Source organism: Rhamphochromis longiceps, linkage group LG12 (genome assembly GCF_057381845.1).
Source record: "Rhamphochromis longiceps isolate RC_006_pf linkage group LG12, R_longiceps_female_GT1.1, whole genome shotgun sequence".
Classification (NCBI taxonomy): domain Eukaryota; kingdom Metazoa; phylum Chordata; class Actinopteri; order Cichliformes; family Cichlidae; genus Rhamphochromis; species Rhamphochromis longiceps.
The window spans coordinates 13,724,016-13,737,511 of record NC_140568.1 but is presented as its reverse complement, the minus strand read 5'-3'; the positions used below and the strand labels follow the sequence as shown (position 1 = coordinate 13,737,511).

The 13,496-nt window shown below is 41.0% G+C and overlaps 1 protein-coding gene across 1 annotated transcript; it reads left to right on the top strand.

Moving 5' to 3' along the window:
• Positions 1–1,929: 1,929 nt before the first annotated feature.
• Positions 1,930–12,648, top strand: rab35b (RAB35, member RAS oncogene family b). Its single transcript, XM_085424856.1, has 6 exons — positions 1,930–2,212; positions 4,539–4,589; positions 4,696–4,819; positions 9,369–9,493; positions 9,659–9,783; positions 10,443–12,648. Exons 1-6 carry the CDS (start codon positions 2,161–2,163, stop codon positions 10,569–10,571), a joined length of 606 nt encoding a protein of 201 aa, XP_085280982.1. The 5' UTR covers positions 1,930–2,160; the 3' UTR covers positions 10,572–12,648.
• The last annotated feature ends 848 nt before the right edge of the window (positions 12,649–13,496 follow it).

The window sequence follows — 13,496 nt, the reverse complement described above, 5'->3', positions numbered from 1 at the left end:
TCTATGTGGCCTCATCTCGCTTTTCTACTCTGGTGATTTGGTCTGAAGTCTCCCTTCATGGTTTAGGTTTTCCAAACCAGGAACACAGAGCCTAGAGGAGATGCAGGAGTACATTCACATCTGAAATATTATCAAGTGGCCTTAAATGTCTGAAGAAAAAGGTTTCAGGATTGGTTTTCCACTTGTATATTTTTATTTATTTTTTTTTATTTTTTTGTGTCCCGTTTGGATCTTTAGCCATCAGAATTGTTGTCTTAAGGCCAAGAAAGATGCCAAGCGGATTTATTTTACCAAGTGGATCATCATGGCCTTGCCATATTGGTCCATTTGATTGACCTTTATTATAATTATGAATTTATTTTATTTTCGGTTGCTACAAACGGGACAGACATGACTGTGGGATAGGACAGGGAGAAAGAATGAAAGAAAGAGAGGGAGAGAAAGAAAACCAAAGGGGAGAAGAGACGGTGAGAAGGGGGGAAGAAAGAAAAAAAAAAACCCCCACCTGGATCACCTGTATGGAGAAAAAAAACAGAAGAGAAGGCAAACAACAAAGAGCAACATAATAAAAAAAACAAAACAAAACCGCACCATCACAATAAACTAGTTAGCAGTAGATAACAGTAGATACTAAATAATAAACGCTATTGTGCAGCATGCAAGATAGACAGCGCACAATGTGCTTTGAGGCAGCAGCCAAGAAAGGTGTAGTCCGTGTCTGTGAACACCCGTGTGTACACCTGTGAGCATACCTGTGTGGATCAGCATGCTTGTACTCCAAAGGTTTCTCCATGTAACGATCTGCTAGGGAGTGTGGGGAGCCATAGCCCCATCCACCAGGGTATGAAGCAGGTATGGAGGAGATCCAGGCCCCAGATATCCAGAGGCCCCAGAGTACAAGGTCTGAAGTCTTCCTTCATGGTCTAGGTTTTCCAAACCAGGAACACAGAGCCTAGAGGAGATGCAGGAGTACATTCACATCTGAAATATTATCGAGTGGCCTTAAATGTCTGAAGAAAAAGGTTTCAGGATTGGTTTTCCACTTGTATATTAAGAGGAGGAAGGGGAACTATTATGCCTTTCATTTTTTCTGCCATATGTATGCTCTTACAGCAGTGGAGACTTATTAAATGAGGCTAGTTTCAGTTAATGAGGTTGGTGTTTGTCCTTAAACTACTCTAAATTCCGTTTAAGGCTTTTTTTTTCTATGTTTGGCTCTGTGTGATCTCACTGAGAGCAGATACCCTTTATCTCAGGCACACAGCTTTAAGTTGGCAGCTAAAACAGTCCATTTCAGACAGGATGCACTGAGGGGAAACGCCAAGGATAAGTGTAAGATGAATTATGTAAAAGATTAAATTGCCCATATCTGCTACTATAGAGCTGGAAATGCATCAAATTATAAGTGATATCGGATAATTTCTAGTTTTGGACATATTTAAATGAAGTAACAGGTACCCCAGTCTCTGAAGCCTGGTGTGTCTGCGCAACAATCCGGATGAAATAAAAGGTGGAGCAGACTGGAGAAAGGTAATTCAGCTACTGTAATACAAATAATATATAAAAACCATGAGACAACAGCGAAATAAAATAAGTCTTCCCCCTTTTAAGGCTCCAAATTATTTCTAGTTGATTACACAAAACCGACAAACTGAATTTCCTCTCTATGCAAATACGAATTTAGTTGAACTTCCTGTAAACTACTGCAATGTGGAGTTAAACTACGAGTTTAACAACACGTGCTTCTCAGTATTGTGTGGTTTAAGTTGTTTTCAGTGCATTAAAAAGAAGCATGAATCCTCGGGACTCTCCAGCGTTTCTCCTGGCATGATTCTTGTGTTCATCAATGGGATGGGACCGCTGTGCTGTAGCTCGAGTCTGCGCAGTGAGACTGGGTCACAGTTGGGTGCAGCTCCACCAGAGGAGGAAGCGGAGTTTCCGGCTGTTTGCAGCGGAGAGTGAGGATTGCTGACGCCGCGAAACCCCGAGAAAAAACGCCGCCGGCTCGGGGGGCTAACAGTTTGTGATATCCTTAGTGGTGGTGGTGTTTTATACCGGGGGGATCTGGGGTCTGGTGATTTTCTTTACGCACCGAGGGAGTCCGACAGCTAACCGAGCAAAGAAGCGGTACACGGCGGGGGTGAGCCACCAGCTACCGGCATGGCCAGGGACTACGATTACCTCTTCAAGCTGCTCATCATCGGTGACAGCGGTAAGCCGACGCCGGGGATGCAGGACGGGAAGTGGGCCTTGTCTTGTTTTTTTTTTTACAATGGGGGAAGCAGAAGTACTATTTTAACCCGGCTATGTACCATCCGGGCGCTTTTGCAGTGTATTATTTTGTCTTTTAGGCACTGAAATTACGTGTTAAACGTACACATCCGCCATATTTTCGTGTCAGCTACAGGGCGGAGGTTGTGTGTCCGGGCTGGGCATGTCAGCCGATGAGGCCGGATACCGCCTCCAGACACTAAGGATTTATCTCTTGAAAATGTCCTAAATTGTTTTTATATCGGTTTAGACAATTGTTTTACCGCCGTAACACAACACGTACTGTGACCTATACCGTTCCTGTGGTAGTAGGATGTAGTTATGGCCTTTTGTTTGTATCTACAGTTAGCTAGGTTGTGTTGGCTAGCTATGAGCTAGGCTAACATGACAAGTCCTTGCCTGGTTATATGTTGATAACTGTTAGTTATCATTTGCTGCACCGGGAAGGTTAAATGCTAAGAAGTTGCCGGCACAGATGTAAATTCAACTAAGTCCGGTTAAGATGTTGCAATGGGTTTTGTTATTTATTTATTTAGCTAGTTAGCTTGTGAGACCTAGGAGGTTGAGAGTGGAGGAATGCTGCACTGCAAAGACATGTTTGCATCTAGTTAGTCAGACTACAGTGAAGTGAGACTGACACCGCGGTTAGTGTCAACCAAAGTGCCCTTTGGTGTATAAGGTATAACAGCACAAAGACTCTGACAGCTTCTTTATGTTTAGCACCTTTTTATCATGTTAATAATTAGAACAAACAGCCACAGGTAGATGCATAACTAAGATCTGTGTATATATGAAAAAAAAATGTTTGCCCCTCTTGTTTTTAAGTGGAAAACATGCTTTAAGAAAAGCGGGAAAATAAAAAAGTATTCCACCCTCAGCAGCTAGAGCCTCATCCCGCTGAACTTCTTTTGTGAGCAATGGTCTTTGGATTCATTGACAGCTCCGGTCCTGGCACTGCCCCATCAGCTGGCTTCTCACAGTGGAGAGACAAGGCAGTACAGCAAGCCCTTCACTGCATGTCACACACAGGGGCCAGTGTGCCCTCAGCTGCAGCATGGAAGCACTACTGTTTGCAGTGCTGCACAGAGATTTTTATTTATTTATTTGGGGGGCTCTGACCTTGTGCCCTTGTTCTGTTGTCAGACCTGCTGCTGGGAATCAGATTCTCCACTCACTGAATCCCTAGTTGAACGTGAACACCCTCTAACCTATGACAAGTTAGAGGACATACAAAATTTCACAGTACACATGAACATCATTCTCTAAATGGAAATTTGAGCAACATTTCATGTATCAGATATGTATTACCTTTTTTTCCATGGTCTGTGGTTAATTTATGCTCCATTGATGTAGAGATATAATTACAGGCTGACAACAGAGGTGTCCTGGATATTTTTACACCTGACAGTTTTTTGTTTTTTTTGGGGGGGGGGGGGGGGGGGGGGGTTGCCAAGCTAAAGGCCCACACTACATGTTAAAGCTGATGAATGCTCTTCTGCTTTGAAGCTTTGGTCATTGTATGTTTGAACAAAACTCTGTAGTGCTGAGATCACAGGAACCTGATAGCTTTTTATGTGAGGACAAATCAAACATGAAATTACAATAACACAATAGATAACCTGTGTAACTGGGCTGCAGGTTCAGTCCCACCTCAGGCCAAAAGAGTGACTTCCTAACTTTCAGTTGTAACCTCACAATCACTCTTCCTCACACTTATAAACTAACCTCATTTTCAGTCCCTTTCTCTTTTTTTCTTTGTCCTCTCCTGTCATCTTTTATTACTCTTTCTTTCTTTCTGAATTCCACTGTTTCATATCTGAATTTTTTAAGAAGCCTCCCTGTGTCTGCCTCACTGAGGTTAAATCGATTAAGATTCTAGAGCTACCTTCGTCATCAGAATGAGTATGTAGGGTGTAGTCTTGCTTACCCGAAGCCTTCAGCTTGTACACTGTGCAGCAGGTTAGATCCGTGTTTATGTCTTGAAGAACTAAATCTGTATTTACACAAAGATTAGAGGAACGATTCAGCTTGACATCCCCCACTTTTCTTTTTTTTTGTGTGCGTGTGCGTGCCGTTATCACGTGCTGCTGCTCTTGGTTAGCTAGGATATAATATGCGAAACCAAAACTCTTGCTCTGTTGTGGTGCAAAAAAAAGTGTTTTCAGACTTGCCAGTATCAAAAATGCAGAGCTGTTATAGTGTATATGTTTTTTGTTGTTGTGCCGCTGTACATTAAACCTCTTCCTGTGCTTGTGTTTCCTCCTCAGGAGTGGGGAAGAGCAGTCTCCTCCTGCGATTTGCAGACAACACATTTTCAGGTGCGGGGGTCGACCAAAGCAGCGATGTATAATCAGGACTCATCTCCGTTTCAGTTTCCATGTTTTCATAATAAATTCGATTTTGTGTTCGCGTGCCCACTCGCAGGTAGCTATATCACCACGATCGGTGTGGACTTCAAGATCCGGACAGTGGAGATCAATGGGGAGAAGGTGAAGCTACAGATCTGGGACACAGCAGGGCAGGAACGTTTTCGCACCATCACCTCAACGTAAGTGGATCCATTCACACACACGTCCCCCTCCTTTGCTTGGAGTTTTCAGGTGAAACTTTTTGTTTATGTTTTAACAATTAAGTCTGAAACCATGAAAGGCTCTTTGCGGTCCTGACATTAGGTTTTATATGAGGAAGCAGTAGAATAAGTCATTGCTGTTCTATGAAACTGGGTGGAATTCCCCACACATCCTAATTACAGATGTGAGAGGGAGGCTCCTTGTTGTGTGCTGTAGTGCTCCATGACGGTGCCGAGTGTACGTCATTACCCTCTTACACTTGCAGCGTGTTTCACACTGCTGTCCATGTGCCCTGAGGGTTCACAATGATCGGCACTCCCACGCTTTAAGAAGGAACGTTGGCCTAAATTTTTCTTTTCTCCACAGTTTACCTGAATAGACCAAGAACACAGACTGCTGTCTGTCCCAGAAGTTCACTGCTGTTCAGAAAGCCTGTAAAAACACAAAAAGTGCTGCTGCTACTCTTGCAAATTTAAATTTCTGTTTTTGAGAGCTTTTAAGCGTTGGTCGACTTTTACGACAAATAAACATGAAGTCTGTCAGGATATAGAGATAACAGTTGTTAACAGCATAAATTTGGTTTTGGTCTGTGCAGGCTTTTTTTTTTTTTTAAATAGAAATATTATCACTTCAGTTTGGTCTTGTGGTTTGATGGCAGCCTACAGAAAGATGCTCTCTAAGCTTTCAGAAGACGTCCCATCATTTACGTCAACCCACATAGCTCGCAATACCACGAGTGGAAGTCTGGAGTCTATTACATTTTGTTTTAAGGTTGGATGATGCAGCAGTAGTAGACCTCCAGGTGACAGATGGTGGGTTAGTGGGCAAAAAAACCCTTGATGCAAATGAATATGATCCCAAACTAATGAAAAAGTAAAGCAATTTCAGCATTTAGTGCTCATGACTATTACCACGCCCACTAATGTTGCTTCAAACTATCAAACTATAACGATTGCTTTTATTATGGATAACACGTTTTTAGACTCCTAAAAATAAATTTCAGTAATCTTTGCCATTGTATCAAGAGAAATAGTCTGCATTCATAGGTTTCTATATTCATGACAAATAGTCAGTCACTCAGTGCTCTGAGCAGCACCGATAGGAACATCATTGATGTGACCTACAGCTTAAACTGCAGTCATCTCACATGCTCACCCCTTTTTGACTTTGACTGAAGCAGACACAGACTGCGCTTGGGAGATATTGGAGCGTCATTTGCCTCCCGAGTTTCGTCTTGAATGGGACCAGGAGGGCATGTTTGACTCTTATGTACTAGCACTGTTGCAGGGAGGCCAATCAGAATGCTAAAATCACCCAGAAAGCGTGAAATCCTTAACGCTTTAGCCCCTGTGGAGCATAGCTGTCCTAGTTTGGAAGGATTGTTGCGACTTGTTCTGCAGGAATCCCTCCAGCGAGCAGGCTGCCTATTAAGGGTGATTGTTCCCTGTGCCGAACTAGAGTGGCATGGTGCCTCATTAGATCCTAAATGAATGTTTCTGTGGAGATGGATCATGGGCAGTGACCTGCTGAGTCTACTCAGGCAGACTAACCTGAGGTGGTAGCCATATGTCAGTGAGCAGCTGTGTTTTCAGCCTCAGGCTTCAGTCACAGCATAATATCACTTTAACTTTATCTTTTTCTCTTTTAGAGACTTTTATGCTGTTGTTTTTCTCATAATTATTTACTGTTTTGCATTGTAAATAAAAGAGCACATAATGAGATTAACAATAGTAAAAAGTCCGCAGGTGGACTCCTACCGAGGGCATCTAGGTCCCATGTTCAAGCGCCAGCAGCGGTCCACCTGAATGATGATTCTTTCAGTGAGTTCAGTATGCTAACCCTTTACAGAAAAGGGTACATCAGGTTGGGCTGTGAGGCTGTTTGTGTGTTTGGCAGTTTAAGGTTCTTTATTCATGTGCACTGAGCAGACATAAACGCACAGCCACACACCGCTGCTGTGTGTCTGTCCATCATTGAAGGACTTTGGGGACAAACCCAGACAATAGGCTTGGGTGGTATCTTTTTACTGAGGATACAGTAGTATTGTGTGTGTTGTGGTGTTTGTTTGGTTTTGTCATTGTAGTTTTAATTAAACAATTAGATGTTTCCACCCATACTAGTCAGCACTATTAATACCAGTCTGCTAGCAGGAGCAGTGCAGAACAATGGTCAGTAAAGTAAGGCAGTCTGATTTGTTTAGCCAGAAAATTAGACTCTACAAACTTCACTAATTGTAGCATGTATTAGAGCAGGGCGATATGGCCAAAAATATTTATAAAAATGTAACAGTGCAATTGCAAATTCCTTGCTGAAAGTTTAACCAAAAGGCATTTCCAGTAGAAATGGGCTGACATATCCTGAGCATAACCATGTATAATATCCACTGAAGTTAAAAAGAGGTGCTTTGCAACATTAAACTGCAGTGTTCAGTAACCCTACAAACGTCACTGCTGTTTAGTTTCCTGTCTTCATTTATGTTGGAAGTGATAGCAGAGCTGTACGTTTGATTTTTTTTTTTTTTCAGAAATCTCAGTCAGAACATGCAATATCATGCTTAGGTAACTAGCGAAATTAGCGAGCTAACTTCCGCTAGCTTCCTGCTAACTTCTAACTCCGTTAAATGTAATACATTTTGTTTTCATGGATGTCTGGAAGTTAAACTTCATAGTTACACCTGGTAAAGCAGCAATGCTGATCGTTTTATTAAAGATGAAAGAATTTAGACAGTTTTTAACTCTCAGTGATGCTGCAGTGTTCGTTTGACCAGGTGAATACAGAGTTTAGGACCCAGATTACTCCCAGATTTAAGAGCACCTTAGTCCGACAAATACGACAATAACGACGGCCGCTTGCATTGTTCTGCAAAAAAATGTGCTTTGTCGTGTATCTGACGGACAAACACCAAACCAGTTCCACATCACTGAAGTTTCACCATTTTTACAAACCAATTCTGGTTCATCTGTTTCACACAACAATCGGCCATGTGCGTATGAAAACAAAGGCACTGCGCATGCGCGTTTTACTCCCATTCTATCGCGATATTTCATTTTCCTATCGTTGCCTAACATTATACCGGTATTACCGTGAACGGTATAATATGGCCCAGCCCTAGCATGTATGTATAATAAGAAGCGCTCTCCTTCCATAAATGAGGAGAACCAAGCTTGGTCTGTGTTGGCTTTACACTTTACTCTTGTATTGGCAGTCTTTGCAGTACAAAACATCTCATCAGATCACCCTTGTATCAGTTTCAGTAGTAAGAATAGTTTTTTATGGTATTGAAAATCATGCCCAATAATGTTAATTTACATTAATAACATAGTGTGATGTAAATCCTTGATGCCACCAAACCCTATCAAAACAAGCTGTATCCCCAAACTGTCACCACACACACACACACACACACACACAGAGAATCCCTGACAAAAGTTTCTTTGTGTTTGTTTGGCGTAGTGCATTGGTACTGGTGATGCACTCTCTCAGATCTGGCCTCTGTTTTTGAAGCCAGTTCATTTGTCTGTGCGGTATAAATGTGGTGCTGTTGCTTTTTCCTTCACACAGTCATACACTCTGTCCTGATGAATGTATTTATTAAGTTGTGCCCCTTCAAGTGTCTTTCCCTTTGCTGGATAACATTAGTTATTCGCTCAGAAAGTTAGGGATGACTTGAAATTAAAATTATACCGAAGGTCAGGCCATAGCATACTTAAACTGTTACACGGTGTAGTGGTATCAAAAACTCTTCACACATCAATCCTGTTGGCCTTTTTTTTTCTTTTTCTTTTTTTTAAATTTTCCAGTCTGTTTTGTGTGTTAGCCATTTCTGCTGTGTGTTTTATTTTCATCTATTAACTTTAACAAATTATTTTTTACATATTTATTTGCCAACTTTAGCTTTAATAATTCCTTTTATTTGTTATTACCTTTACCAAACTATCTCTGCTGTTTATTCATTAATCCTGTCTAACAGTTTCTATTGAGGCATTACTTTTAGATTTATTTTTAAATTTGTCGGTTACTTTCCATCACCATAATGTGGTGTTCAGAAAAAATGCAGGTCAAAGGGTTTTTTTCCGCCACCGAAGCTACGTCCATGTTTTACCCTGTCTGTTATCCTTTATCTTTAGGTAATCAGTTATACTGTTGTTCATACTCTTCGGCCAACAGTTTTAGCGTTCTCTAGTCTTGCTGCTATACTACCATTTCTCTGTAGTAAAAGTAGAAGTCGTTATAACTGTTCAGCTAATTAGAAATATTTTATCTAACTAGTCACAGCAGACGGAGGCCCCTCACTGAGCCTGGTTCTGTTGGCGGTTTCTTCCAATGTCACCAAGTTCTTGCTCAAAGGGTGTTATATGACTGTTAGGGATTTTTTCTGTATTATTGTAGGGTCTTAACCCCACAATTTAAAGCGCCTTGAGGCGACTGTTGTTGTGATTTAGCATTATATGAATAAAATTAAAATGAATTCAATTGATCTTTTTCGCAAACTGTAAGCTGACTGTTTCCCCTTTCTTCTGTCTTTAGATATTACAGGGGAACACATGGGGTCATAGTGGTATATGACGTCACGAGTGCGGAGTCCTTTGTCAATGTAAAACGATGGTTACATGAAATCAACCAGAACTGTGACGACGTGTGCCGAATATTAGGTGAGTGCGCTCCAAAGAAACACCTTGGCACTGTTCTCGCCTCGTCTTCTTTAGCTTAAAAATAGACTCTGCCCTTCACTCCAGTGCACACCTCTTGTATTTGCTGGCAGTATGGGAATAATTTCTTGCTCCATTATTTTACACTGAGCTGTTTTCTATTTTTAGTGGGAAACAAGAACGACGACCCAAACTCTAAGGTGGTCGAGACAACTGACGCGCAGAAGTTTGCAGAGCAGATGGGAATCAGCCTTTTCGAGACGAGTGCAAAAGAGAACATAAATGTTGAAGAGGTAATTAGTTGTTTTGTGTTACTTGTAGCCTCAGACTGATAAGCTGGTCTGGAGCTGTTCGCCAGGCATGCACAGAAGCTCTGTGATAACTGCTGATCAGCTTGTCACTGCACAAAGCATCGCTGAAAGTTACTGTTTTTGCCCCGACAAAACAATCTGCTAATCGTTTACTCAGTTAATTCAAGTGAGTGCTATTGTTTAAAACGGTTCACAATCACACAGCACAAAGAATAGTGTCCTTATTTTTGAAAAGCTAAGAGTGGATTTTATTACTTTTTAACCAAAGGCTGTTAATGTGCTCTTCTGCTTTATTGCAGTGTTAGATTGGCTTCAGATTTATAGGAATAGCAATGAGAATGGTGTCGAGTTTGCTAGCCTGCTTGTGTACATAGGTAAACAAATCCACCCCAAGACTCGCTAATCAAAACAAAATAACAACATCTATGTGGAAACTCATCATCAGAGGTTTTCCACCATTGTGAACAGCTGTGGGTGGATTTTTGTTGCCTGATTCTTAATTTCAGTTATCCAGGCTGCATCTTCATATTTAGAAATAAGACTCAAGTGAGGCTTTGAACTGTTCCTTTGTCACCATTATGACACACAAATCTGACCGCTCTAATCTGTTCATGCTTTTTGGTTTGTGCCTCTCTCGGCAGATGTTCAACTGCATCACGGAGCTAGTGCTAAAAGCCAAGAAGGAAGTGCTAGCCAAGCAGCAGCAGCAGCAACAAAACGACGTGGTCAAACTCACCCGGAACAGTAAACGAAAGAAAAAGTGCTGCTAACAAACTCGAAGCCATCCACAGAAAAGCGGGCGGCGTCTTCACATGCATATACACACATACACGATGGGACTCAGAGCATCTAAATTAAAGAGCAGATAAAGATTTAATAAATATATGGTGAAAGATTTAAAAAAAAAAAAAATGACGGCAAAAATGTCCCCTTTGGACAAACTAATCATGAAGACTTTAATAAAAAAAAAATTGTACAGATTTTATTAGACATCAGATCAAGTTTTATTTGGAATTCAGCAGATGGGCACTATTGACCTGAGGTCCTAATTTTTTGTTCAAGGATCTGCAACTGACAGCTATAATGCTCCGATTTGTATCCACTTCCACAACCCTGTTTCTCTCACATCAGTATCTCATCTCTCCTTCTCATTCCACTGCACACGGGACATTCAGAGTCGGGTTGGACTCTGCGTCTGAGGAGGAGGAGGGCTCACCTTTCCTGGATTTATTTGGGTTTGTTTTCTGGGGCGGGGGGAGGGAGGGGGGCAGTTTTTGGAACAGGTGTCTCTCCACTGAACATCTCCATTGAACGTTTCTGTGTTACGATGGCTTCACGCCAACAGATCATGAACTTCTAGGTTTTCTTTTATTTGACTTGTTGGGGGGAAAAATCACTTGGAGGAGGAGAAGGATCATTGGTAGTCAATCTTTAGCAACTAATCTGATGGACAGAACTGGTGACTTTTTTTCTTCTTTTTTGTCTGTATTTTGCCAAGTTTTCCCTTGTTTCCTTTCTAACTTCCAGTAGTGCTGAGCCATCCATAATAGATTTTTTTTTTTTTTTTTGTTTTGAGTGCAGCGGAGCAGTTGAACCACTCTCGGAGCTCTGGGACGTCGAGCTCCTCGTGCACCTTTCACTGCAGTCTTACTATGCTTCAGAGTTTGCTTTAAAACCTTTCCCCAAAATATTTTTTTCCCTTTTTTTTTTTTTTTTTTATTTTTTTTAAACCGTGATACTGCCAATATTATATATATTAAAAAAGAAATATTAGGAGCTGCAGCGCCTCTCATTGGACTGTTGCCATAGTGGCCAGTGGCTGGCCAAGACGTTTGGTGAATTGAGTCCTCAGGCGCTCCCTCCATCCCTCTCCCTCTTTTACTTCTTTTTTCCTGCAGCAACCAGCCTTCTCTCCCCTGATGCCCACATATCAGCACCCCTCTCAGTGATGGACTCCTGCATTTGGTCCAGCGACGGTGCATGGAAGCTCTTCGCCAAGACACCTGTGCAACCACCCAAACCTCCCAAATACATTGCAGACTGTGGTTTTCAATCTTGTGTTTTTGAGCATGTAACACTGTTTGATTGGGTGTGTTTAGGGAAAAAAAAAAGATACCATGCATTTTAGCATTCAACCTCTTGTGGATTTCCTGCGTTTTCTCCTGCAGAATATTCTAAACAGTCGACTAAAGCATTAAGGTTTATCGCTTTGCTTTTCATGGTCATGATCTGCACTACCTGCCCAAATTGAAGTGTTACAGGACAGTGTTTTTTGGCGACCCTCCACATTGAGAGTGTGGCGCACAGTGGGACTGTTAATATAAGAACAAATGGGGATGAACTGCAGCACTGGATCCGCTCCCTCCCCGCCCGGATTTGCCACAGAGGCCGAAGCGTTGTACAATGTCTTACTGACATTATTATTAATTTTTTTTCTGTCTCTGGAATTGGGAGCGAGCTTGATGTTGCACAAGCTTCTGTCGAAAACACTTTGTTTTCCTCCTCTGGGCAGGCTCCGGCAGCTGGTTTGGGATCCCGATACGTGTCAAGAGGTCACCGCGACCTCAAGGGCGTCGAAATGATATCAGATCTCACACTTTATGATTTCTCTTCATTATGTGTATGTATATATAAATATATTTGTGTGTTTATATTCAATATAGAACATACACACATGATTAGCACACCAACTGCACATGTGTTAAACATGGGCCGTGTGCTGTGGTTGAAAGACACTTGTCAGCTGTGGTTTGCTGTACACTGGAGACAAAGATGTACTATTCATTTTTCCCTACATGAATTTAATCAGTAATAAACGTTTTAAAAGAATAAATATTTGACACATAATGACTGATCTCATTTGTCAGTGGTCGGAGGCTCAGTCCCAACTTGAGTTTAAACCTGTGTCCGTTTTATTTTGGTCTTTGGAAAACCTGTGGCTACTTAACTCTTATGTGGGTTGTTCATATTCATTTAAAGGAGGTTTATGACCACTTAAGGAGCACCAAGTGGAGTAGATACCCTCATCTTATACTAAACATCATTAGTACTCTCATACCTGCCTGATTTTACATGGTCAGTGCAACTGTGAAGTAATGAGAAGGATTTGATAAATTACTCATATCCTTCGAATTGTTTACTAAAATGTTTTATATGACTAGTTTGTAATACTGTGAGAAAATAAGCCAACTGGTCAGTCAGTCATTGAGTGTTTTTGTTTTTTTCAATTTCTGAATGCTTGAATAATTGAATCATTTAACTTTTTCAAAATTATTATTATTATTATGGCTTTTGTATCTTTTGGGTTGAACCTAAAATTTCTGCACAGAGGAAAAATATGATTTATGATTTTTATATTTATAAACAGTTTTACTGATGGAAATCATAAAAACTAAAAATACCGTAATTAAAAGAAGCTTCATGTGGAACGTGCTCGTGATAAAAGCAACACTTTTTGTGATTTTAAGATGAAATTGTGCATCTACAGTGTTTTGAGAAGTAAAAAAAATTTTCATCTATAACTTATTTTAACTTAAATTTAACATAATGTATTCCAAGTTATATGTTACAGTTTATCGTGTAAGTTATACATGCATACCATGCCCAATTATGTCTGATCTCAGAAGATAAGCAGGGTTTTCTACCAATTGGAATGTCAGTGGTTTGATCCCTGCTTATCACATTTGCATGTTAAC

Excerpts from the sequence above, each read along its gene's own strand:
- rab35b (XM_085424856.1), top strand. The coding sequence starts at position 2,161 with ATGGCCAGGGACTACGATTACCTCTTCAAGCTGCTCATCATCGGTGAC. Across the intron at positions 2,213-4,538 it reads GCTCATCATCGGTGACAGCG|GAGTGGGGAAGAGCAGTCTC; the intron begins GTAAGCCGACGC and ends TTTCCTCCTCAG. Across the intron at positions 9,494-9,658 it reads CGACGTGTGCCGAATATTAG|TGGGAAACAAGAACGACGAC; the intron begins GTGAGTGCGCTC and ends TTCTATTTTTAG.